The 24,567-nt window shown below is 46.4% G+C and overlaps 1 protein-coding gene across 8 annotated transcripts in view; it reads left to right on the forward strand.

The window, feature by feature from the left end:
• Positions 1-24,567, forward strand: part of samd11 (sterile alpha motif domain containing 11) — a 249,612-nt gene that overhangs the window by 185,694 nt on the left and 39,351 nt on the right. For all 8 annotated transcript variants that reach the window (XR_007958262.1, XM_052039520.1, XM_052039521.1 and 5 more), the window contains one exon: positions 4,973-5,117. Coding sequence is in view for 7 of the 8 variants with exons in the window: in XM_052039520.1 (XP_051895480.1) it covers positions 4,973-5,117 (145 nt within the window). In the remaining variant the exon portion in view is untranslated. The remainder of the gene's footprint in view (positions 1-4,972; positions 5,118-24,567) is intronic.

Genomic DNA, 24,567 nt, shown 5'->3' on the forward strand with positions numbered 1-24,567 from the left:
AAAGACGTGATCAGCAACCCACACAGGACTTCATCCCTCCTGCATCTGTGATGTAACCATTTACATCTGCACCACTTCCTAGGCTGCCTAGACAAGGTAAGCACACAGCAAACAGAAAGGCTGAGGCCACTGACAAGATTTCACAGGTGGCTGGGTTGCCTTGTGTTGCAAGGGTGTTAAAGGGGTGTGCTTAAAGTCAGTAGACGTTGGATACCTGTCCTCTGAGGGTTCTCTCTTTATCCCACTGGCTCCCAGCTCCTCACGTGTGAAGTCATGTGTTTGGATTCAGCAAAGTTGAGGAGACTCCTGTTGCTGAACTAGGCCACTACCTGTGGATTTGTTTTTTTTTGTCACTGCTGTTTCCACAGTCGTGGATCCAGCCCATGGAATGTCCCCCTCACCAAATAGATCTCCTTTCTGCGAATGACTCGGGATATGAAGGTGTATGGCAGAGGAAAAATGTCACCCTGGTGTATCAGGTCACACCATCTCCCTCTAACGTCGAGCCCCACGTTCTGTGGCCCTGTGTTCAGTGTGACTTGGCGGAACCCTGATTGCGTTCAAGTGGCGCCCGGCGGCTCCCGGTTCTCTGGGGGAGAACACGGGGCAAGGGGGACCCTGTGCGGGGCGGGCAGGTGTGGTGAAAGCGGTGAGCGTGGCCACTTTAAGAAAGGCATTTCCCCTTTTAGCTGCGTGGCCCAAGCAGAGGGCTGAAAGGGAAGAGGCACGTTGTGGGGGTGGGGAATCTCGCTGCGGTTGGCCTTTTTGCTGCGTGAGCACAAGGTTCAAACTGAGTTGTAGCTTCAGGCGGCCCAGATGACTCACTTAGGTGACGCTTGTGGATTAACAGGGAATATATTTAACTGGCAGACTGCTGGCTGTCTGCCACGGCAGAGAAGAAGGGTTGGAACAGAAGCTGAGGATAGGAAGGGGTGCGGGAATTAAACTAGATGCAAAATGACGTTATGTCGATTTTGACTTTTAAATCCTCTTTATTGCCCAAAAAAGGCCATCCTTGTTTTCCATCGAGAATATCTGGTGATGTTATTAGAGAATTGTTGAACTGCAGCTTGCTCTCTTAACAGCAGCTGCTACAGCGAGGGAACATTTTTCCGATCCTCTTCCCCCACCCTCTCCTGAACCGTGTCTGGGTCTCTGGAGACTAGCTGCCGTCAGGTACTCCGGTGGGGGTTAAAACCTGCGTCAGGCAGGATCCGAGACCCTTCTGGTGTGGTCTGTCCCACGGTTGTGACTGCACTGTGGCTGGCTTGTTCCTGGGCCACGGGTCCCATGAAATGCTGCCTGTGACTGGTCCTGGTATGAAAGGGTTTGCTGTGATATTTAGTGACCTGGAGCCCACGGTGCAGAGAGAGAGGGAGGGAGGGACCACTTGCTGGGTTTAAGCTGCATTGATCTCACGCAGTCAAAGGGCAAAATCCTTTAATATGGATCTGCAGATGTTCCCACTCACACTCTTCAGTCGGTTTTGTTTGGCTGAAAGTGCAGGGAAACTCTACGTGGGACTTTGATATGGGATTAACTCGGTATACATTTTGTTTATGTGAGAGCCAGCAGTTAATTATCCCAGCTGTCACATTGTGTGGCGGAGGATTGGATGAACAACCAGAATTGCCTGCAGATACAGGTCACTAACAGCGGTGTGCCTACCCAGAGGGCATGGTGTACACTACACACTGGACATGGGATACCCACAGGGTACAGCCCACCCAAAGGGCACAGTGAACCTCGAGAGCGTGGCCTACCCAAAGGTTATGGATCCCCTGGGTGTGGCCTCCCACAGGGTGCCGCTTACCCAGAGATCATGGCGAATGTAGACAGTGTGGTCTACCCAGAAGGCACGGTGTTCCCACGGGGCATGGCCTACCAGGAGCATACGTCCTACCCAGGTTCAAGAACAGGTACCTCACTTCAACCATTCTGTTCTTGAACCAACTGCACATCCCTAATCACTACAGTTTAGCAGTACTATGATCACTTTGCACTAAAATGGATTTTTTTTGTTCTAATTGTGTTTTTCTAAAAAATTGCTTATAATTTATGTTTTTCTTGCGACTGCTGCTTATATAGAAATATCACTTCATTATAGAAAGGATGTGGAAGCTTTAGAGAGGGTGCAGAGGAGATTTACCAGGATGCTGCCTGGATTGGAGAGCATGTCCTATGAGGATAGGTTGAGTGAGCGAGGGCTTTTCTCTTTGGAGAGAAGGAGGATGAGAGGTGACTTGATAGAGGTGCACAAGATGATAAGAGGCATAGATCGAGTGGACAGTCAGAGACTTTTTCCCAGGGCGACAATGGCTAACACGAGGGGGCATAATTTTAAGGTGATTGGAGGAAGGTATAAGGGGGATGTCAGAGGTAAGTTTTTTTACACAGCGAGTGGTGGGTGTGTGGAACGCGCTGCTGGCAGAGGTTGTGGGGGCAGATACATTAGGGACATTTAAGAGACTCTTAGATAGACACATGAATGATAGAAAAATAGGGGGCGATGTGGGAGGGAAGGGTTAGATAGATCTTAGAACAGGATAAAATGTCGGCACAACGTTGTGGGCTGAAGGGCCTGTACTGTGCTGTAGTGTTCTATGTTCCATGTTCTATATGATGCTCTGTGCCTGTGATGCTGCTGTAGGTAGGTTTTTCATTGCACCTGTGCACACATGGACTTTGTGCACATGACAATAAACTCGACTTTGACTTTGAGATGCTGCCCGACCCGCTGAGTTCCTCCAGCATTTGCTTTCTTCCTCCTTTGACTCTGAGAGTGCTGGCCTTCCCATAGGGCACGGTGAACTTAGAGGTCGTGGCCTACCCAGAGGATGTGGCCTTCCTCGACTGGCAATGAGCATCTTTGCGTTTGGCTCATCAGTCTCATTTTGCCTCTACCCTGCTCCACCTGACTGAAGCAAGAGGGGATGGTTTGAGGGAAGGACAGATGGGTCCATCGTTGAGTTAAATACTGCTCTCCAAATAATTACCCATTCGGTAATTTTCCTGGACACTTTGAGCCTTAACAAGTATACTTTGTTGCCGGGGCCACAATTCATTGACAGTGTCACTTGGTTTGACAAGATGGTCCGATCTCCCATGGAAATGGTGGAGGTTAGGTGTAAAAACGTGCTGCTGTAATATATTGCATCTTATAATGCACAGCTTGGTGCTTCGCCTGTGAGGTGAAGCTGATGAGCGCTTGAAGACCAGGCAGACTGCGTGTTGTGAATAGGATCTCCTGGGCTCAGTAAGAGCCCGGTCATTCCTCTGGAGGCAGGCTGACTCCTCTTCAAGGTTAGGAAGTGAAGAGAAGCAGCAAGGACTGATTAGAAAGACAAGGGGCTCAGCACTCCCCGCCCACCTCTGGATTCTCACACCGCTCGCTACCCCGGTCCCACCTTCACCCCTCTGAGCCCCCCTCTTTTTCCCACCCCACTTTCCCTGACCCCTCCAACCCTCTATCCTCCTCTGACCCCTCCAAACCTCTACCAGCCAGTCCTGATGAAGGGTCTCGACCCGAAATGTTGACTGTTCATTTCCCTCCATAGATGCTGCCCGACCCGCTGAGTTCCTCCAGCAGTTTTTTGCTCTCTGTCTCTCTTTCCCCATTCCTTACAACCTACTTTTCTGACCCAGCTTTGGGTCACATTTCCAGTATCTCCCTCGATAGCTGGTTTCCAGATTTTGATTGCTAATCTACCTGCAAAGGCTGAAGACAGTTTGCAGGGTTACTTCAGTATAAATTATTGTTGTTCACATTAACAACAGATTGTCAATGTGAACAACAATCCCACACCTCACAAGCAGAGTTGGAGGAGGCCACTTGGTGCTTTGAGCCTGGACTGCCATTTACAGAGAGTGTGGCCAGACTTTTATCACAGCTCCACCTCTCCATGCTAGCCCCGTCATTAATTCCCTTCATATCCAAAGGTTTATTGATCTCGATGCTGAAAATGTGTTGAACGGCTGAGCTTGGAAGTCTGATGTAGTGTGAATTTAATAATTGGGATCCTGTTGAGTTTTGTACGTCTGCTGAATTTGGAATGGAAGCAATTGATTTGGTCTTGCATGATATAATACCAATGAAAGAAGAAGGAACACTGGTACAAAGAACTGAATTTTATTGTGAACTTGTATCCCTGGAAATTTCACTGATCAATATCAATGGCAGCTGAATCCTTGACCATGCAGTAGTGTAGCAGTTAGCGTAACGCTATTACAGTGCCAGAGACCTGGGTTCAATTCCGGCTGCTGTCTGTAAGGAGTTTGTACGTTCTCCCTGTGTCTGTGTGGGTTTCCTCGGGGTGCTCCGGTTTCCTCCCACATTCCAAAGACGTACGGGTTAGGAAGTTGTGGACATGCTATGTTGGTGCCGGAAGCGTGGCGACACTTGCGGGCTGCCCCCAGAACACTCTACGCAAAAGATGCATTTCACTGTGTGTTTCGATATACATGTGACTAATAAAGGTATCTTATCTAATGAAATTATCTGTATGGATGGCATGCAAAACAAAGTTTTCCACTGTACCTCGGTACGTGTGACAATAATAAACCAATTTACCAAATTAAATTGGAGGCAAATTTTGGACGTGTACAAAGCCATCGATATATTGTGCATTTAATGGTAGTGAGAGAGGGTGACTATCTACCCCGTGGCCTGGAGATGTCTGCTCCTCCCTTAATAAGTTAAACAAATGCCCTTCTCTTTGTGGGTTGGCTCCCTTCATGAAATGGCTCACCATCGAAGACTGCTGGGGTAAGTGGTGGGGAGTCATACAACAGGACGAGACAATGCAGTGACCCAGGTAATTGCAACAACCCTGGTGCAGCGTAGTGGGACGAATTTAAATAATGGTTGCTTTCCTGAGCTTGTATTTGTGGTGCTTGTCAGAAACAGAGGTATCTGTACTCAGCCATTAAGGAAGAGTGGGAAAAGAAATGTAATATTTACTTCTCCTGACAGATCTGCTGAGAGTTCGGCAAGAGGCAGCCAGCGCCGTCCGCACATCTGGTGCCATGGAGGCTCACATCCCGTCATCGAGCAGTTCGTCGAGTCAGAGGAGGAAGCAGGGGCTCCCCCAGCACAGGGACGCACATTTTAATGAGAGGTCAGTGTCGGTTTGGTCCTTGTGTTGCTGCAGTAATTGGACCTGGGGCAACTTGTTTATTACCCATTCCAATCTCGCGTAAACAACCACCACAATTATAACTGCCCCACATGAATTATTCACAACACAGAAACAGACCACTGTGCTGAACAAGTCCATGTCTGCGTTTGGATTCCAGTGTTCCACATTCTCCCCGCTCTCTGTGGAAAGGTGACTGTCCCGAATTTCATCCAAGTTGGTTGAGGAAATGCCCGGCTTGATCTTAGTGCATGGATTGCCCGGACCCTGTTAGTTAATGACATGCAGTCACAGGGAGAACGTGCAAACTCGACACCAACGGCACCCGAGGTCGAGATCGAACCTGGGTCTCTGGCGCTGTGAGGCAGTGGCTGTGCTTGCTGTGCCATGCTCCCTTCTCCTGCACCTACTCTTTTCTAATAAGTTGCGTGATCTCCCACTTGCCCCAACCCTCCCCCCCCACCATGAGCCACGGACACACTGAAACATTCTACCTTTATTGACATCACCAGCAGAGCTTCAAAAGCTGGAGTTTTTAAAAATACAGGAGGAGTTTTGTGTCTCTGTACAAGTGCGGGAGTTGAGGGAGATCATTCAGAATTGATGGGAAGGGGTTAAGTCAACAGCAACGTGTGTTTTTACAGTTAGTGTGGGAAAACAACCGCAGGGGAGTTTACAGGAGAATAATCGAACAAATGAATTGACCCCAAGCCAGAGCAGGAGGTACTCAGGGTGAATGACCCACAGGTCGGTGAAAGGGAGGCTCAGAGGAGGAGAGGAAGGTGGAGGGGTTTAGGTAGACCAGGAGCCTGGGCAGCTAAAGACTGACGGACAGACTAAATGATCTGTGAATTAAAAGGACACGACGGAACGGTATTATATTTCCTTAAATTAGCAGCAGAAGTTTGGAGCTGTTGCCTGAGGATGAAAGGCAGCTACAAGCCCTCCGCTCTGATCCAACAAAGACCCCTTTGCCACCTTCCAACGTCATCCCAGTCAGAACCCATTTCCCGTTTCCTTTTCAGCATGCTTTCATTCCCTTTTATTTGTTTTGTGTTCTCTGCAAGTTGACTGTAAGGAGACAAGGCCACCGATACCCATTGCTCATGTTGAGCAGGCTGGAACAGAGGGCGGGATAGAAATCTTTGCTGGCTTGGGTGCCCTGGATGCACAGTGTCCCTTGAGTGTAGTTTGGTATTGGTATTGGTTTATTATTGTCACTTGTACCAAGGTACAGTGAAAAACTTGTCTTGCGAACCGATCGTACAGGTCAATTCATTGCACAGTGCAGATACATTGAGTTAGTACAGAGTGCATTGAGGTAGTACAGGTAAAAACAATAACAGTACAGAGTAAAGAGTCACAGCTACAGAGAAAGTGCAGTGCAATAAGGTGCGAGGTCACAACAAGGTAGATCGTAAGGTCATAGTCCATCTCACTGTATAAGGGAACCGTTCAATAGTCTTATCACAGTGGGGTAGAAGCTGTCCTTGAGCCTTGTGGTATGTGCCTTCAGGCTCCTGTATCTTCTACCTGATGGAAGAGGAGAGAAGAGAGATTGACCCAGGTGGGTGGGGTCTTTGATTATGCTGGCTGCTTCACCAAGACAGCGAGAGTCCAAGGAGGGGAGGCTGGTTTCCGTGACGCACTGGGCTGTGTCCACAACTCTCTGCAGTTTCTTGTGGTCCTGGGCAGAGCAGTTGCCATACCAAGCTGCGATACATCCAGATAGGATGGTTTCTATGGTAGTTGTACTATGAGTCAAAAATCAGATCCTTTGGCTTAATGAACAGAGGTGGAGTGTGTGATATTTCCAAAGGCCATATATGATGACTTCACAGAGCAGCTGTTTATCCCTCTCATCAATACAGAGCAGGAGCCCAGATCACAACATTCAGCTGCTGATAATGTTCATGATCGTGGTCAAATTTTTACCACACCTTTCATTGATGCAATTATCCGAGGCCATCGTGTGCCATGGTGTTGGGAGAGCTGGGACTTGGCTGTTCATGGGAAGCTCATCCTCACCCTGGTTCCTTGCTGTGCCTCCAGAAGTTCCCCACATTCGCACTGTGGACGCCTGGTCCATGTGGCTCAGCGAGGCAGGTGGGGGTCGGTGTGACTGTGTATCAGTGGGGCAGCATTGCTTTTGGGTTAGCAGTTGTACTCTGCAATTGTGGCCATCGATTGCGAGAGGGATAACCATTCCTCCGTGCAGTCAACTGCCCTGGTGGCATTGAAGCAGAACCGGTTCCATCCCTTGAACCTCTGTGCACACCCTCTGCTGCTTGCCTTGGTTTGATTTTACCAGACAATGTTGGGATCACCCTTGTTGTGTCCACAGTAAACCAATTTACCGTCTTCTGGATCCTTTAGTGTCTCAGAGGGAATTGGATTTAAAGGGTGGTCCTGTTGCTTTGTGATGGTGTCAACAACCAGCCAAAGCCCTTCAAATGGTCAACGAGTTGAATGACTAGTCCTACTGATTTGACACTGCTGTTTGAAAGAAGAATGTTGTTGGGGACTCCCCTACCCTTTGGATAGTGCCATGGGCTCTGTTACATCCCCTGTCATTACCAGAAGTGTTCTGAGGAAAGTCCCTCTCTAGAAACATCAACTGGCTTCTCTTCCCACAGATGCTGATTGTCTGGCTGAGTTCTTCCAGCATTTTCGGTCAGATTGAACCGTGATTTAACATAGGCTGGCAGATGGTACATCAGGAGGTAGCTGGATCCTTCAGTGCACTGGTGTGTCAGCCTTGGCAGGTTTCAATGATTCTTTGATTGTTTTGGATTTCAACTTTTGCCTAGTGCAGCAAGGAGCAAGAGGAAAATCAACGTAACGCAGATGATGGAAATCTGAAATAAAAACAGGAACTGCAGGCAGCATCTGTAGAGAGAGAAATAGAGTTAATATATCAAAGAGGAGGCCATCCAGCCCCTTTGGCCTGCTCCACCCTTCATTTAATTCATGGTTGATTTGTGTCAGTGGGTTGCACTCTCACCTCGGGGTCTGAAGGTTGCAGATTCAAGTCCCACTGCAAAGAGTTGAGTATAAAAGTCAAGGTGAACATTGCAGTGCGGTGCTGAGGGAATGCTGTGCTGTTGGAAGTACTGACTTTTGCTGGAGATGCTGTTTTTCTGGCGGTTGTTTGGGAGCCCAAGGTATTGGTTTGAAAAGTCCTCTCAACAGGCTGTTTAATATGTGTCCTTCATTAAACATCACCAGATTATCTGGTCATTATTACATTGCTGTTTGAGGGAACTTGCTATGCCTCTATACTTGGAAAAGATACGTAATTGGCAATAAATTACTTTGGGATGTCCTAAGGTCATGAAAGGTGCTGTAGAAATACACATCTTTTTCTTAACTCCCGTCTCCCTCCTTGGCTGCATGTCCTTGCTTATGAAATGACGTAGAACATAGAACATAGAACATTGAACATTACAGTACAGTACAGGCCCTTTTGGCCCACAATGTTGTGCTGACATTTTATCCTGCTCTAAGATCTATCTAACCCTTCCCTCCCACATAGCCCCCCATTTCTCTATCATTCATGTGTCTAAGAGTCCCTTAAATGTCCCTAATGTATCTGCCCCCACAATCTCTGCAGGCAGTGCGTTCCACACACCCACCACTCTGTGTAAAAAAACTTACCCCTGACATCCCCCTTCTATCTTCCTCCAATCACCTTAAAATTATGTCCGCTCGTGTTAGCCATTGTCGCACTGGGAAAAAGTCTCTGACTGTCCACTCGATCTATGCCTCTTATCATCTTGTACACCTCTATCAAGTCACCTCTCATCCTCCTCTCCAAAGAGAAAAGCCCTAGCTCACTCAACCTATCCTCATAAGACATGCAACATAAGACTTAGTTTATTATTGTCACATGTACCGAGGTACAGTGAAAAGCATTGTTTTGCATGCCATCCATACAGATCATTACACCACCTTAGTACATTGAGGTAGTATAAGGGAAAAACAATAACAGAATGCAGAATAAAGTGTTACAGTTACAGAGAAAGTGCAGTGCAGGCAAACAATAAGGTGCAAGACCATGACGAGAGATTGTGCAAGAGGTCTGTTCAATTAGTCTTATAACAGTGGGATAGAAGCTGTCCTTGAGCCTGGTGGTGTGTGTTTTCAAGCCTTTGTATCTTCTGGGGAGAAGAGAGAACGTCTGGGGTGGGTGAGGTCTTTGATTATGTTGGCTGCTTTTCAGAGCACAGCCTCCCCTCAACGCGTCCTCACCCCCCCAAGAGCAAGTACTCACAACTGCAGTAATAAATTACTGGATAAGCATCCAGCAGACCAGGGACATGAGTTCAAATCCTTCCTCACCAACTGGAGCATTTAAATATAAGTAATTAAATAAATCTGGAATGAAAAAGAGGTTGTCAATAATAGAGACCAGGATTGTGGCCATTTCCGTCTTGTTCACTGGGAAGGAAACCTTCAGCCCTTGCCTGGGTCTGTATGCCATTCCCATCCCACCAGTGGGATTGATTATCAACTGCCCAACAAGCTGTAGGTCCTCCCGAGGTTACGCTGGGGTTCCATTCCTGTGAACTGTTCTTTAACCCGGACACTTCGCAAGTCGGAAATGCAGCCACGAACTGAGCGCGCAGGCGACAGAAGATGCGTCAAGCCCCGCAGCAGCCGGCACGTCCATCCCGCCGGTCTCCGGAACGCTTGCTCGTGTGTCCAGGCTATACACAAGTTAGGCGTTCATAACCTGGGGAGGACCTGTACTCAGTTCAGGGCTGACAATAATGCTGGCACACACAAAGTTAATTAAAACCCAGACCTACGATGTCTCCCCTGAGACAGATTCAGGTTTGTTGTTGAATTGAAAGAAATTATTAAAGATAATGAAGTGTTGACTGTAAGTTTTCTTTGTTGGCACCTTGTGACCAAAGACCATTTGTGGAATCTTATTGATAAACCCTGAGTTCTTTGGACAACAAGAGTTGGACAAAACTTGGTGGGGAAAGGAGTAAAGTGATTTAATGAAACTTGTCAATTTGAAATGAGTGATTCATGAATAACAGCTCTTTCTAAAATGTTGACTCAGTCCCAAAACTGCCTTCAGGAACCAGCTTACTCAAAGTCAAAGTCAAGTTTGTTGTCAGATGCACAAGTCCATGTGTGCACAGGTGCAATGAAAAACTTACTTGCAGCAGCATCACAGGCACAGAGCATCAGATAAGCAGCATTCACAAGAAAAACATAAATTAAACATAAATCATACACAATTTCTACAAGGGAAAAACACAATTAGAGCAAAAAAAGCAAAGTCCATTTAGTTCAAAGTGGTCACAGTGTTGCTAAACTGTAGTGGTGATTAGGGTTGTGCAGGTTGGTTCAAGAACTGAATGGTTGAAGGGAAGTAGCTGTTCCTGAACCCGGTGGTGTGGGACTTCAGGCTTCTGTACCTCCTGCCTGATGGTAGCTGTGAGAAGATGGCATGGCCCGGCTGGCAGGGATCTTTGATGATGGATGTTGCCTTCTTGAGGCAGCGCCTCCTGTAGATACCCCCGATGGTGGGGAGGGATGTGCCCGTGATGTATTGGGCAGAGTCCACTACTCTCGGCAGCGTCTTGCACTCCATGCATTACGGATGATTTTAAGTGAAGTGTGATGAATTATAGCTTTTCCTGCGTATTGTGGTGTTTAAAAGCTGTCATGGATCGGTATGTAATAAAATAGACAAATGGCTCCCACTAAACAAACGTGAAAGCAGCGACTATCAAATTAACCGCTAAATGCAATACCTTTCCATCAGATTACAGAATGAAATCAGATTAAAGATTTACAACTATGATGCAGATTTAATATATCAAATACTTTGGGTGTGTATGGAGCTTTTATTATTGATTTTACTTGCTGCATGCTGCAAACTAAGTTATTTTAGTTTTAGCTTCTTCTATTATCTGTATTGTATTTTCAAAGCCACATATACATATATTTTATGTGTGATCGATTGCTCACACACGCAGAGCCTCTCACATGCATCCGGACACACACATCACATTACACATGTTATATTGTGGGATGGGCGTAAATAGGCTGAAAGTTGCCCCGGAAAGGGGCTATGTTAAATTCATAACGCAGCAATTTAATAAACAAAACTATCAGGAAGAGATTTCTTGAAACGCAACCTTTCTGACAAGGGATCTGAATGCACACACATTTCTTTTTTTAAGTAGGTAGCATTTTAAACCCAAACTTTGAGAAACTCTTTTTCAGGAGATTTCTAACAAACTAGAAGCCTGATTGGGAGTGTCTGTAGGCACTCCCTTAAAATTCCATTTGTGTGCTGGGAAGTGTACCACAGGGAACCATCAGGGTTACAAACAGCAGCGTGGTTTCTGTGCTTCTTTTAAGAAAGGTAATTGCCCACGGAGGAATTCCTGGTGTTAGTTACGGCATCAAAATACTCCTCGGCGTGACAGGAACAATAGATCAGTGACATCAAACCAGTCAGCCTGGTTCTCAATGAGTTATCACCATCCTTGGACCAAAATTAGTTGTCAAGGCCCTGGACATTAATGTTTACATCTGTTGCCTGTTAACTTATGATGGTCTCGTCCATTGGTTAATAAGCCCACCATGCCAGTTATTTATTTCCTCCTCTTCCTCCTCAAACATGGAGAGCCTTGCAGGCATGCTTGCACTCTTTCCCTTCTCACTCCTCAGCTCCAACGCAGAGCAAGCTCGGTTATGTAATCCATCACTCCAGTAACCTTAGCGAGTCCCCAGGCTAACCCCAGGCAGTGCCGAGGGAGTCCCCAGATTTATAGGGACTCCCCTCAGGGCAGCATCGAGGAAACTACCTGGCCAACTCCGGGGCAGTGCAGAGGGAAGTCTCCTGGCCTTCGTCAGGGCAGTGCTGAGGAAGCCCCCTGGCCGAGCCCTGGCAGAACCTGTGGGCCAACTCTGGGGCGATGTGGAGGGAGCTCCTGTACAAAAAATAGTACAAAAAAAAAGGAATAACGAGGTAGCGTTCATGGGTTCATGGACTGTTCAGAAATCTGATGGCAGATAGGAAGAAGCTGATCCTAAATCATTGAGTGTGGGTCTTCAGGCTACTGTACCTCCTTCCTGATGGTAGTAGTGGGAAGAGGGCATGTCCTGGATGGTGAGGGTCCTTAGAGATGATGCCACCATCTTGAGGTACTGCCTCTTGAAGGTGTCCTTGATGGTGGGGAGGGTTGTACTTGGGATGCAGTGGTGGACAAGTTCTCCCAGTAAAAGCAGGGTAATTTCTCCAGAAATTGCAGTCAGTGGTGGAAAGTTACATATAAATACTATGTGTAGTACATCTGTGACTTACAGAATGACCATCTATGACTTAACGAAAGTTGCCAGGCTTGATTGACAGGGGAATTACCCAATCATCTTCACTTTGCCTGGCTGTAGATTTGTCACTAAAATGCAGATGTCAAATAGCCCAAGGCAGCTGGAGTCCCACAGAAACAAAGGTGACTGAATGGTGCCAGTCTGGGCTTCTGATAACCATTACTAACGGTCAAACAGTACAACAACAATGGAAACTTGGATTTATATGGCATCTTTAATGGAGCGCAGAAGTCCCAAGGCACTTCAAACAAAAAAAAGTTCTACTTGTTTTCTGACTTTCTAAAGAGACCTCAGTCCTGGTGGAATCGAAAAGGTCGCTGCCGAATGTTATTCGAGTGCTGTTTTTGGGAGCTTGCTGTGCCCATATTTGCTGCAGTATTCCCAATCTTCTGTCAGTGACTACATTTGAGAGGGACATTAACATGTCTTGGGGTTTCACTAAGTGTCATCAGAAATACTCTGTCTTGCTTTCTCTCCTACTCACTCACTGCAGTGTTCCAGTGAAACCGGGTTGTGAATGGGCTCTTGGAATAATGCCTTACAGCCAAAGGGAGGCCATACTCAACAAGAGTGGGAGGTGCAAAGGGTACAAAGGCCTAAGGTCATGCAAGCCCTGTGGATCACGCTGGAGGAAGCAGATAGCAGGCTTGTCTGCTGTCCTCCAGCACCATCCCCCCCCCCCCCCCAATTTCATCTCAAATCAGTTCAGCGAATATCCACGCAATTCTTCACCAGTTATGCTGCTGTCCTGCCACAATAACTAGTAAGAACATCTGAATTAGGAACAGTAGTTGAACATATTGCCCTCCACAGCCTACTCTGCCATTCTGTGAGATTGTGGCTGAACTGATCTGGGCCTTAGCTCCAGTTTCCTGCCTGTTCCCCATCAACCATGTGGTCCAAACATCTGCCCATCTTGCCTGTGAATATGTTCAGTAATTCAGCTTCCACAGCTCTCTGCAGTGGAGATTTCCAAAGGGCAATATTCCAACTACCTTCCAAATTACCTGTTGCATCTGCTTGCTAGCATTCTGATTTGCACTGAACAAGGCCCCTCTGGATCTGTCATGTTTGTACACAGCCATCTTTCTCAACTTCCCACTCTACTGAATGTCCAAGCAAAATTCTTCATGGTCCAAACAGATTAATCATGCCTTGATCTAAGGCCTTCATACTCAGAATGGTCTACTAAACAATTCTTCAAAGTGGTCACAGATAGCTTCACAACTTTTCTCCCCATCATTGATATAATTGGTAATTGGTTTATTATTGTCATATGTACTGAGATACAGCGAAAAGCTTCTGTTTGCGTGCCATCCAGACAGATCATTCCGTGCATAAATACATTGAGGTAGAACAAAAGGAAAGACATTAACGGAATGCAGAATATAGTGTTAAGGTTACAGAGAAAGTGCAGTGCAGGCAGACAATAAGGTGCAAGGGCCATGACGAGATAGACTGAGAGATCAGGAGTTCTTTATCGTCTGTTCGAGAGTCTTATAACAGCGGGATAGAAGCTGTTCTGGAGCCTGGTGGTACGTGTTCTCAAGCTTTTGTATCAAATAATTGAGGTGATCAAATTTTTCGTTAGGAGACACTCTCCACTCTCAGTCCTGATGCAGGGTTTCCACCTGAAACGTCGCCGACTCCTCTCCCCCCACAGATGCTGCTCGACCCGCTGAGTTCCTCCAGCAGATTGTTTGTTGCTCCCAATTTGTCATAATGTGTGGCAATATATAGGGACCAAAGTATGTCATTTATGTTAGTGAATAGTATCAGTAAGGGAAGAATCTAACAGGCAGAATGATAGAGATTAAATGTTAGGCGTTTAAAGGTGGATACCATGCTAAAATGAAAGTTAAGAAGTGGGAGCTACAGATGCTGGAATTCTGAAGTCAAACAGAAAATGTTAGGATACTCAACAGGTCAGGCAGCACCTGTGGAACATGAAACAGAGTTAATGTTTCAGGCTGGTCATCAGATGGGCATTGACCTGAAACGTGAACTCTGTTTCTATCTCCACAGATGCTGCCTGACCTGCTGAGTATTCCAGCCTTTTCTGTTTTTATTTCAGATTTACAGTATCTGCAATTTTTTTGTTTGCTTTTTGATTACTCAGAGAATGATCCTGTCTCGGAGTCGGGTACCAGAGGGATGAACCTGTCTTGGAGAGTCAGGTGACCACCTCTTGCACTACCATGGATTTAGAACCATAGAACAATACGGCACAATACAGGCCCTCTGGCCCACCATGTTGTGCTGCCCTTCAAGCCACACCTAAGACTATCTAACCCCTTCCTGCCACATATCCCTCTAACTTAAATTCCTCCATATGCTAATCTAACAATCTCTTGAACTTGTCCAATGTATCAGCCTCCACCACCAGCCCAGGCAGCGCATTCCATGCACCAACCACTCTCTGGGTGAAAAACCTCCCTCTGACATAACCCTTGAACTTCCCACCCAATACCTTAAAGCCATGTCCTCTTGTTTCGAGCATTGGCGCCCTGGGAAAGAGGCGCTGGCTGTCCACTCTATCTATTCCCCTCAATATCTTGTACACCTCTATCATGTCTCCCCTCATCCTCCTTCTCTCCAATGAGTAAAGCCCTAGCTCCTTTAGTCTCTCCTCATAATCCATACTCTCTAATCCAGGCAGCATCCTGGTAAATCTCCTCTGCACCCTTTCCAACGCCTCCACGTCCTTCCTATAATGAGACGTCCAGAACTGGACTTGTCTCTGATTGTGCTTTTGCCCTAATGTCTTGTTTTGCACAGTCTTTTCCTTCACTGTCTTGTATAATATATGTACAATTTATGTTCCTTGTGCTGTCTGAACCTACGTACCTATAACACTGTTTCATTGTACCTGTACCTTACTGTACTTGTGCACATGACAATAAACTCGACTTGACTACCAGAGGGGTGATCATCCAATAGAAGTAAGTACTAGAGGGGGGGATCCTCCAGCAGAGTCGGATATAAGGGTGAATAAGCTCAATGAGTTTAGAATCAGGTTTATTATCACTGACATATGTAGTGAAATTTGTTGTTTTGCGGCAGCAGTACCGTGCAAAGGCATAAAAGTTACTATAAGTTACAAAAATAAATAAATCGTGCAAAAGAGGAATAACGAGGTAGTGTTCATGAGTTCATGGACCGTTCAGAAATCTGATGGTGAGGAGAAGAAGTTGTTCCTGAAACATTGAGTGTGGGCCCTCAGGCTCCTGTACCTCCTCCCCGATGGTAGTAACGTGAAGAGGGCATGTCCCGGGTGGTGAAGGTCCTTAGTGAAGGATGCCACCTTCTTGAGGCACCGCCTCTTGAAGATGTCCTCGATGGTGGGGAGGGTTGTGCCTGTGACGGAGCTGGCTGAGTCTGCAACCCTCTGCAGCCCCTTGCGATCCTGCGCATTGGAGCCTCCATACCAGGCAATGATGCAACCAGTTAGAATGCCCTCCACCGTACATCTGTAGAAATTTGCAAGAGTCTTTCATGACGTACCAAATCTCCTCAAACTCCGAATGAAGTAGAGCAGCTGGCGTGCCTTCTTCAGGATTGCATCAGTTGGGTCCAGGACAGATCCTCTGAGATGTTGACACCCAGGAGCTTGAAGCTGCTCGTCCTTTCCACTGCTGAACCCTCAATGAGAACTGGTGTGTGTTCTCCCGACTTCCCCTTCCTGAAGTCCACAATCAGTTCCTTGCTCTTGCTAACGTTGAGTGCGAGATTGTTGTTGCGACACCACTCAACCAGCCTTGTTTCAATCCCTAAGCCACACAGCCTTTGTGCATCTTTGTAAAGGTTGAGTGTGTTAATTCTTTCGTCTTAGACATCGGCAGCAACGTGACTGTTTTGAGAATGAGGAAGCCGACATTGGAAGGGACCTGGGAGGGAGAGGGTTAAGTTAGTAAAGCTAACAGGAGAGTGTCCGGGGGGACCTTTCCCTATGATTAGAGCTAATTACGATCGAATGCACGCCTTCTCCCTGCTGCTACCATGCTGGTTTAATTGAGTGTTATTCATCTGCAGGCTGTCCACGGTGGCAGAAGCAATTGGCAGGCTGCAATTCCTTAGGCCCAGCGGCTGGTCTGGGACCTGGCTAATTGTGAGCCCTCAGGGATTAGGGCAGGTGATTACACAGTTCAGAGTGTAATTACATAAGCAATGCTTGGCTGCTGCCCCAGTTCCAAAGATAAGGTCACAAGCTACGTTACCTGAGATTAATTTCAGCTGCCAGCGAATGCAAGGTACCGGCAGAACACTTATATGATTAGCATTAACATTCAGTAGCGCCGAATCGATTAGTAGTTTCACTCAGACAACCCGTTGCCACACAATTAGTTTAGAGGTGGAAGAACACCATCTTTATTACAGCCTCATCATTTTAATCCTGTCACTTTTTAACACCCTCAATATCAACAACTGACAATCACCAGCCTTGAATCAAAATAAATTTTTAAGGGAAGACTGACAACGGAATATAAAAAAGGTAAGTAGACATTTTGTGTCGCAGTATTCTCGTTTGAGCTTTTAAGTTATCAGACTCTATAACAACTAATTTTTTAAGGTTGCAACACCAAAAGCACGTGAGGAACTCAGCGGGTCAGGCAGCATCGAGATGGATCAGATCCAGATTCCAGCATCTGCAGTCTCTTGGGTCACAGCTTTTTAAGGTGTATTTTGTAATGTAGTTGGACAGGTGATTTCTTGTGAGGCAACGTGTCCAGTAGTTTAAAATCTTGCTCTCTTTAGGGAAAGGACACAGCTCCATAAGCCTTTGCTGGAGAATAATGATTATTAAATTGGGTATTAATCTAAAGGACTTCCATTTGCTCTAGTTCACTCCCGTGGTTCCACAGGTTAAGTTGAAGTTGCACGCAAGCTGACTGAAGGGCCTACTCGGTAGTGTAGCGGTTAGCGTAATGCTTTACAGCACCTGCCACCCAGGTTCAATTCCAGCCACTGTCTGTAAGGAGTTTGTATGTTCTCCCCGTGTCTGCATGGGTTTCCTCCCATGTTCCAAAGACGTACGGGTTAGGAAGTTGCGGGCGTGCTATGTTGGCGCCGGAAGCGTGGCGACACTTGCGGGCTGCCCCCCCAGGCTAGAGATGCTGGAATCTGCAGCAACACTCAAAGCAGGTCGAGGGAGAACTCAGCGGGTCAGACTGCATGTATGGAGGGAAATGACAGTCGACATTTCAGGTCGAGACCCTTCACCTGGACTGAAAGAGTCCAGGGGAGTTAGCCAGTATGAAGGAGGGGAGGCAGGGGGGTGGAGCGAGAGTTGATAGGTGGATCCAGGTGAGGGGAACGACAGGCTGATGAGGGTCGGAACGGCGTCAGAAGCTGGGAGCGACTAGGCGGAAGTTACAAAGGGCTGAAGAAGATGGAATCAGACAGGGGAGGGGACCCAGTGGGAGGAGTGTGTGGGTGATGGGCTGATGGAGAGAGCGGGAGAGGGGCAAGAGGTAGGGTGACGGGGGCCAGGTGGATCAGGAAGAGATAAGGGACGGAGGGGGAGCATTTGCCAGAAGTTTGAGAATTCAGTACTCATGCCGCCAGTTTGGAGACTACCCAGGCAGACGTGGGTAGGGAAGGTTTGGAGGGACATGGACTAAGCGAGTGAGCCTAGCTTTGATGGGCATCTTGGTCGACATGGATGAGTTGGGCCGAAGGGTCTGTTTCTGTGCTGTGTAACTCATGGCTCTATGACTGCAGATTCCCTTCCCTAATGACATGAGAGAACCAGAAGGTGTTTTACGATAGTTTTAGAATCATTACTGATTTTCACTTTTTATTCCAAATTTATGTAATTGCTTGAATTTGAATTCTCCATCTGCCTTGGTGGGATTTGAATTTGGACCTTCTGCCCACTGAGTCCATACTGACCATCAAAGGCCCCTTTACACTAATCCCATTTTATTCTCCCCACGATCCTATTAATTCTCCCAGATTCTCCCACGCATCTACACAATTAACCTACTAACCCGCATCACTGGATCAATGGTTAGATCTCTTGATGCTCGTCCATTATGTTATCGAACCCAAGCAGAAATGGCAGGGATTTGTTTTGATTAACAGAACTGGCTTCAGTGGGAAACAAGACAAGACTTTTCACATCATCACTGTGCATCATGTAGCTTCGTCCAATGTTTGTTTCTCTTCTCCCGGGAATTGCTATGAAAGTTTGGGAAGGGTTGGGGTTGGTGTGGAGGAGGTCACAGCTTCCCAAGTTCAAAGTCAAACTTGAGTTGATTGTCAGATGCACAAGTCCATGTGTGCACAGGTGCAATGAAAAACTTGCAGCAGCATCACAGGCACAGAGCATCAGATATGCAGCATTCACTACAAAACATAAACATAAATTATACACAATTTTTACAAGGAAGAAACAATTAGAACAAAAAAACAAAGTCCATTTTAGTGCAAAGTGGTCACAGTGTTGCTAAACTGTAGTGATTAGGGTTGTGCTAGTTGGTTCAAGAAGCGAATGGTTGAAGGGAAGTAACTGTTCCTGAACCTGGTGGTGTGGGACTTCAGGCTTCGGTACCTCCTGCCTGATGGGAGCTGTGAGAAGATGGCGTGGCCCGGATGGTGGGGATCTTTGATGGTGGATGTTGCCTTCTTGAGGCAGCGCCTCCTGTAGATACTCCCGATGGTGGGGAGGGATGTGCCCGTGATGTATTGGGCAGATAAATTGTTGTCAAACCTGCATGAGATCCTGAGGGAGATGTGGCGAGGATGTTTCCTTGTGGTTTAAAAATAAGGAATGGTTTAAAAATAAGGAATCGTACATTTAAGACAGATGGGTGAATTTTTTTTCTCTCAGAATACTGAGTCTTTGGAACTCTATTCCTCAAGGAGCAATGAAATTTTTAAGGCAGCAGTAGATAGATCCTTGATAAGCAAGGGGTGAAAGGTTACTGGGATAAAAAGAAAAGTGGAGTTGAGGATCAGAATCAGATTTATTATCACTGACATATGACATGAAGTTTGTTGTTTTGCAGCAGCAGAATAGTGCAAAGACATAAAAATTGCTATAAATTACAAGATAAATAAATAGTGTAAATAAAAGGAATAACGAGGTAGTGTTCATGGGTTCATGGACCGTTCAGAAATCTGATGGCAGAGGGGAAGAAGCAGTTCCGAAATCGTTGAGTGTGAGTCTTCAGGCTCCTGTACCTCCTCCCCGATGGTAGTAACGAGAAGAGGGCATGTCCCGGATGGTAAGCGTCCTTAGTGATGGATGCCGCCTTCTTGAGGCACCGCCTCTTGAAGACGTCCTCGATGGTGGGGAGGGTTGTGCCTGTGATGGAGCTGGCTGAGTCTATAACCCTCTGCAGCCCCTTGCAATCCTGTGCATTGGAGCCTCCATACCAGGTGGTGATGCAACCAGTCAGAATGCTCTCCACTGTACATCTGTAGAAATTTGCAAGAGCCTTTGGTGACATCCCGAATCTCCTCAAACTCCTAATGAAGTAGAGCCGCTGGCATGCCTTCTTCGTGATTGCATCAATGTGTTGGGTCCAGGACGGATCCTTGGAAGTGTTGACACCCAGCAACTTGAAGCTGCTCACCCCTTCTAACGCTGACCCCTCAATGAGGACTGGTGTGTGTTCTCCCGACCTCCCCTTCCTGAAGTCCACAATCAATTCCTTGGTCTTGCTGACGTTGAGTGCGAGGTTGTTGTTGCAACACCACTTAACCACTTATCTTACTCCTGTACGCCTCCTCGTTGCCATCTGAGACATTACCAACAACACTGGTGCCATCTGTGAATTTATTGAGCTGTGCTTAACCACACAGTCATGGGCATAGATACACTAGAGCAGTGGGCTAAGCACGCATCCTTGAGGTGAGCTTGTGTTGATTGTCAGGGAGGAGGAGATGTTATTACCCATCCGCACTGACTGTGGTCTCCTGATAAGGAAGTTAGATCAGCCTTGATCTTATTAAATGGTGGAGCAGGCTCGAAGGGTGAAGTTGCCAACTCTTACTCCTCACTTGTTTGTTCCTATATGCAATTGGTAATAAAACTGGAAATACCCAGCTGGTTGGGTAGCATCTGTGGAGGAAGGAACACCAATAATGTTTCAAGTCAGTGACTATTCAAATTGACCGCATTCTCTAACCTTGGCGGGGAGATCTGATAGGAATCTCCCCTCTACCCTTCAGTTCTCCTATCAGGTTTCACTATCTGCAGCCCTTTGTTACCCGTCACCTCCCAGCCTCTGTCACTATTCCCACTCTCCCCTCCTCCATCTGCCTATCACCCCCCCTCACTTGGATCCACCCATCGCTTGCCATCTCTGGCTCCAAACCATCTTTTTATCCTGGCTCTCTCCCCTCTATCTTTCAATTGTCCGTTTCCCTCTACAGATGCTGCCTGACCCGCTGAGTTCCTGCAACAGTTTGTTTGTTGCTCCAGATTCCAGCATCTACAGTCTCTAGTGTCTCCACTTAAAACTCTTCATGATCTTCTCCACTCTATCAGATCTCCACTCAGCCTTGTTTACTTCAAGGGGAATAATCCTAGCTTCCCCAATCTAATGCTGGCATTGAAATCCCTCATCCTTGGAACCACTCCAGTAAGTCTCTCCTCTCTTGGACCTTCACATCCTTCTCAAAGTCTGGTGATCAGAATTGGATGCAATACTTAAGGCTTCACAGTGCATTTTGATTTCCATTTAATGAAATGCAGAGAAAGCTATCATTTGCATCGAAGATGCAGTGTTTCCAACTCGCGCTTCCCGAGATAATGACCTCATTAAGCAAGAACTAGCGGCCAGCTAAATAAAGTTTAAGAGTAAATTAACGAACAACTCGGAGCTTCTGAAATATGGTGATTTTTCTGCCTGCTGCCTCAACAATCCCCTCATATTAAGACCATTCAGAAAAGGTCACTGATTAAGCAGCACAATTTTCACGAGCAGATTAGTAAATGTGACATCGGTGAATCAACTGTGCCTTTCCTTTCAATAGATCTCGTCTCTTGCAAAGATAAATAGACAAATGCATTTGAAGCAGTAAGTTTGCAGTTCCTGCATTCACAAGGCTGTGTGGAGTTTCCAACCAACTTCCTGTGAACCTTTCCCCTTGCGCGTTGAACCATCTGTGTTGTCCACTATGGTAATGTGGTCCCTTTACCTTCCTGCATCAAGTCACTGCTAAACTTGAGAAGTTGGCAAAATCCGCCTCGGCTCAGCTGTGTCTGGACTTCAGCATTTGCTTGCCTTTGTCTGCCCAGAGACGTGTTGTATTTTTGCCCTCTCTACAATTTGGAGCCATTAGCTGTTGGTTTACTGGTCACATTATTATTCCATTATAGAGTCATAGAACAATGCAGCACGGATACAGGCCCTTCAGCCCAGCCAGTCCATTGCCGACCATGGTGCCTACCCAGCTAGTTCCAATTTCCTGTGTTCGACCCATATCCCTCTCAGCCCTGCCCCTCCATGTACCTATCTAAGTGCTTCTTAAATGATGCTATTGTACCTGCCTCACCCACTTCCTCTGGCAGCTCGTTCCATATACTCACCACCCTCTGCGTGGAAAAAGTTGCCCCTCAGGTCCCTTTTAGACCTTTGCCCTCTCACCCTAGACCTATGTCCTCTAGTTTTGGACTATTCTACCCTTGGGAAAAGACTGTTACCATCCACCTTATCTATGCCTCTCATAATTCTGGACGCTTCTATAAGGTCGCCCCTCATTCTCCTACGTTCCAAGGAATAAAGACCCAGCCTGGCCAACCCCTCCCTGTAGCTCAGGCCCTCTAGTCCTGGCAACATCCTCTTAAAACTTCTCTGCGCTCTTTCCAGTTTAACCACATCTTTCCTATAACAGGGTGAGCAAAACTGTACACAGTGTTCCAAGGGCAGCCTCACCAAGCCATTGGCTGAAATTGAAACATAAGAACGGGAGAAGACCACTCTGGGCCTTGAGACCATTCTGCATTCAGTCGGCTCTGTATCTTAACTCGTTTAATCCTTCTTGATTCTGTGACATGCCACGTTCTTACTCAATAAAATTCACTGTCTGTCCAGAAACTTTCAGCTGACCCCTCATCCTTAACAGCATTTTGATGAATGATTCCAGACGTCCACCAACCTTCACGTGACGGGAGTGTTGCAGGATATTTCTATGGAGTTGCTTGGGTCTAATATTGAGGTCATGTCCTTTGCCTGGGCTGTTCCAATGTAGGGAAATGGTTCCTTTCTACCCGTGCTATCAAATCCTTTGATCTCCTAAAGCATAGTTAGTCATAATCAGTTAGTCATAACTTAATCTTTGATATTCAAAGGAATATATACAAATAAACCTTGTATAATCTTCCAATTCTTATCGGTAATGTTAGAAGATTAGGGTTTTGCAGTTTTATAAAGACTGAGTTTCTATATTAAGTTTAGGATCCCTCCTCGGCAAGTGCTTGTGTTCAGTTAACATCTAGACATCGTCACTATTTTACAGTACAGTCATTTGCAAATGGTGCATTACTTACAGAACAGCACAAATACCTGTGTTTGTGCGATTGAAGTAAATCTTCATACGTGCTACCAACACTTGCACAAAGAAATTCCAACTATTCTAGTGTGTCTCCGGTTTCTTATATTTGTCAATTTTATTCAGCAACTTTGCCCTGGTAACCCCCCTGTGGAGTTGAACCTAGAGTCCATGCACTTTCTCAGGGAGATGTCAAAGGACCATGGATTTATGTTGAAGAACAGCAATGGGAAGTGGTTACTTCCACTGTCCTGGTCAACATTAATCTCTCAACCAGCATCACGAAGAGATGACCTGCTTATGATTTAATTGTCAGTTGTGGGACCTTGCTGTAGGCAAATTGTCTGTTGTTTATCCTGCTTTCCCTTTGAAGTGTAGTCATTCTTGTACTTTACAATATCATCCAGTAATGAAAGGTGCTAGAGAAATGCAATTCTTTTCTTCCGTGTGAAATATTACTCTCTTCCAAGAAGTGTTCCAATGCAGAGATAAAATGGAACATTTTTACTCTCCTGCTCTGCTAGTTTAACATCTGCTTGGAGATGGTGTCGGGATTTTATTTAAATTCTTAGCATGGAATTGATAAGACATACATCGGAGAGACATTCCAAACACCTAGTATAGGCAGGATGGGCCAAGTGGCCTCCTGCACTGTGTGATTTCAGACCATGCCATTTCAGACCATGCTGTCTTCACACCGATGCCTTTACATAAGAAGTCGCTATCTGATGTAAAATCGGAGTATGTTGTAAAATATGCCATCGTGAGTAAGTAGGCAAAATAGAAGCAAAGTGACTTCTTTCTCAATACATTCTCCTGCTTTACTGACTTCTCCTGTATCCTGGTCAGTACTTATCCCTCAACCTTATGCCCAAAGCTGGCGTCACTGAGAAAGATTATCGGGCCACGATCACATCGCCTTTTTTTGTGGGAACTTGCAGTGCTTGAATTCCGACATTACAGCTCTTCAAAAAAAAGGGGCATTTTATTGGCTCTAACATATATATTTCGGAATATGAAGCTTGTGAAAGGCACTAAGTAAATGTAAACCCTCCCTTCTTTGTAAGATAAGTTTGCACAGCCCTGTTATAAGCAGCCTTCCACTCTGACCCAGTTCCCAGGTTTACCTATTGCTGGAACCAGGAGCACAAATGAAAGTGGGAAATCATTCCACACCACCAGGCTCTCAGTTCCAGTCCCTTGTCAAATGTCATTCACTGCCGCACTGCTGGTGGCTTCACACTGTACACAGTGACAGCACTCGCTGGGAGCTGGCTCGACACAGGCTAGCACATTTTCCACTCGGTAGTGAGCTAACCACACAGAATAACTGCCTCGAAAGCTGTGCCGTATGCAGAGCGAGTTGTCTAATGAGGAGGCAACAGCTGTGCATGCTGAGAGCCTTGCCTGAGTTGGCTGGCGTGTGGGCAGCCCATTGCGCTTGATGAGATGGACGTGGCGATGGCAGTTGTCACGACTGGCTCCCAGTTTACTCCATCTCACTTGTTTAAATGCCAGATTTCTTGGCTGATACATTTTTACTCATTACCACTCCCCAGGTCCATGT

Source organism: Pristis pectinata, chromosome 26 (assembly GCF_009764475.1).
Source record: "Pristis pectinata isolate sPriPec2 chromosome 26, sPriPec2.1.pri, whole genome shotgun sequence".
Taxonomy (NCBI): domain Eukaryota; kingdom Metazoa; phylum Chordata; class Chondrichthyes; order Rhinopristiformes; family Pristidae; genus Pristis; species Pristis pectinata.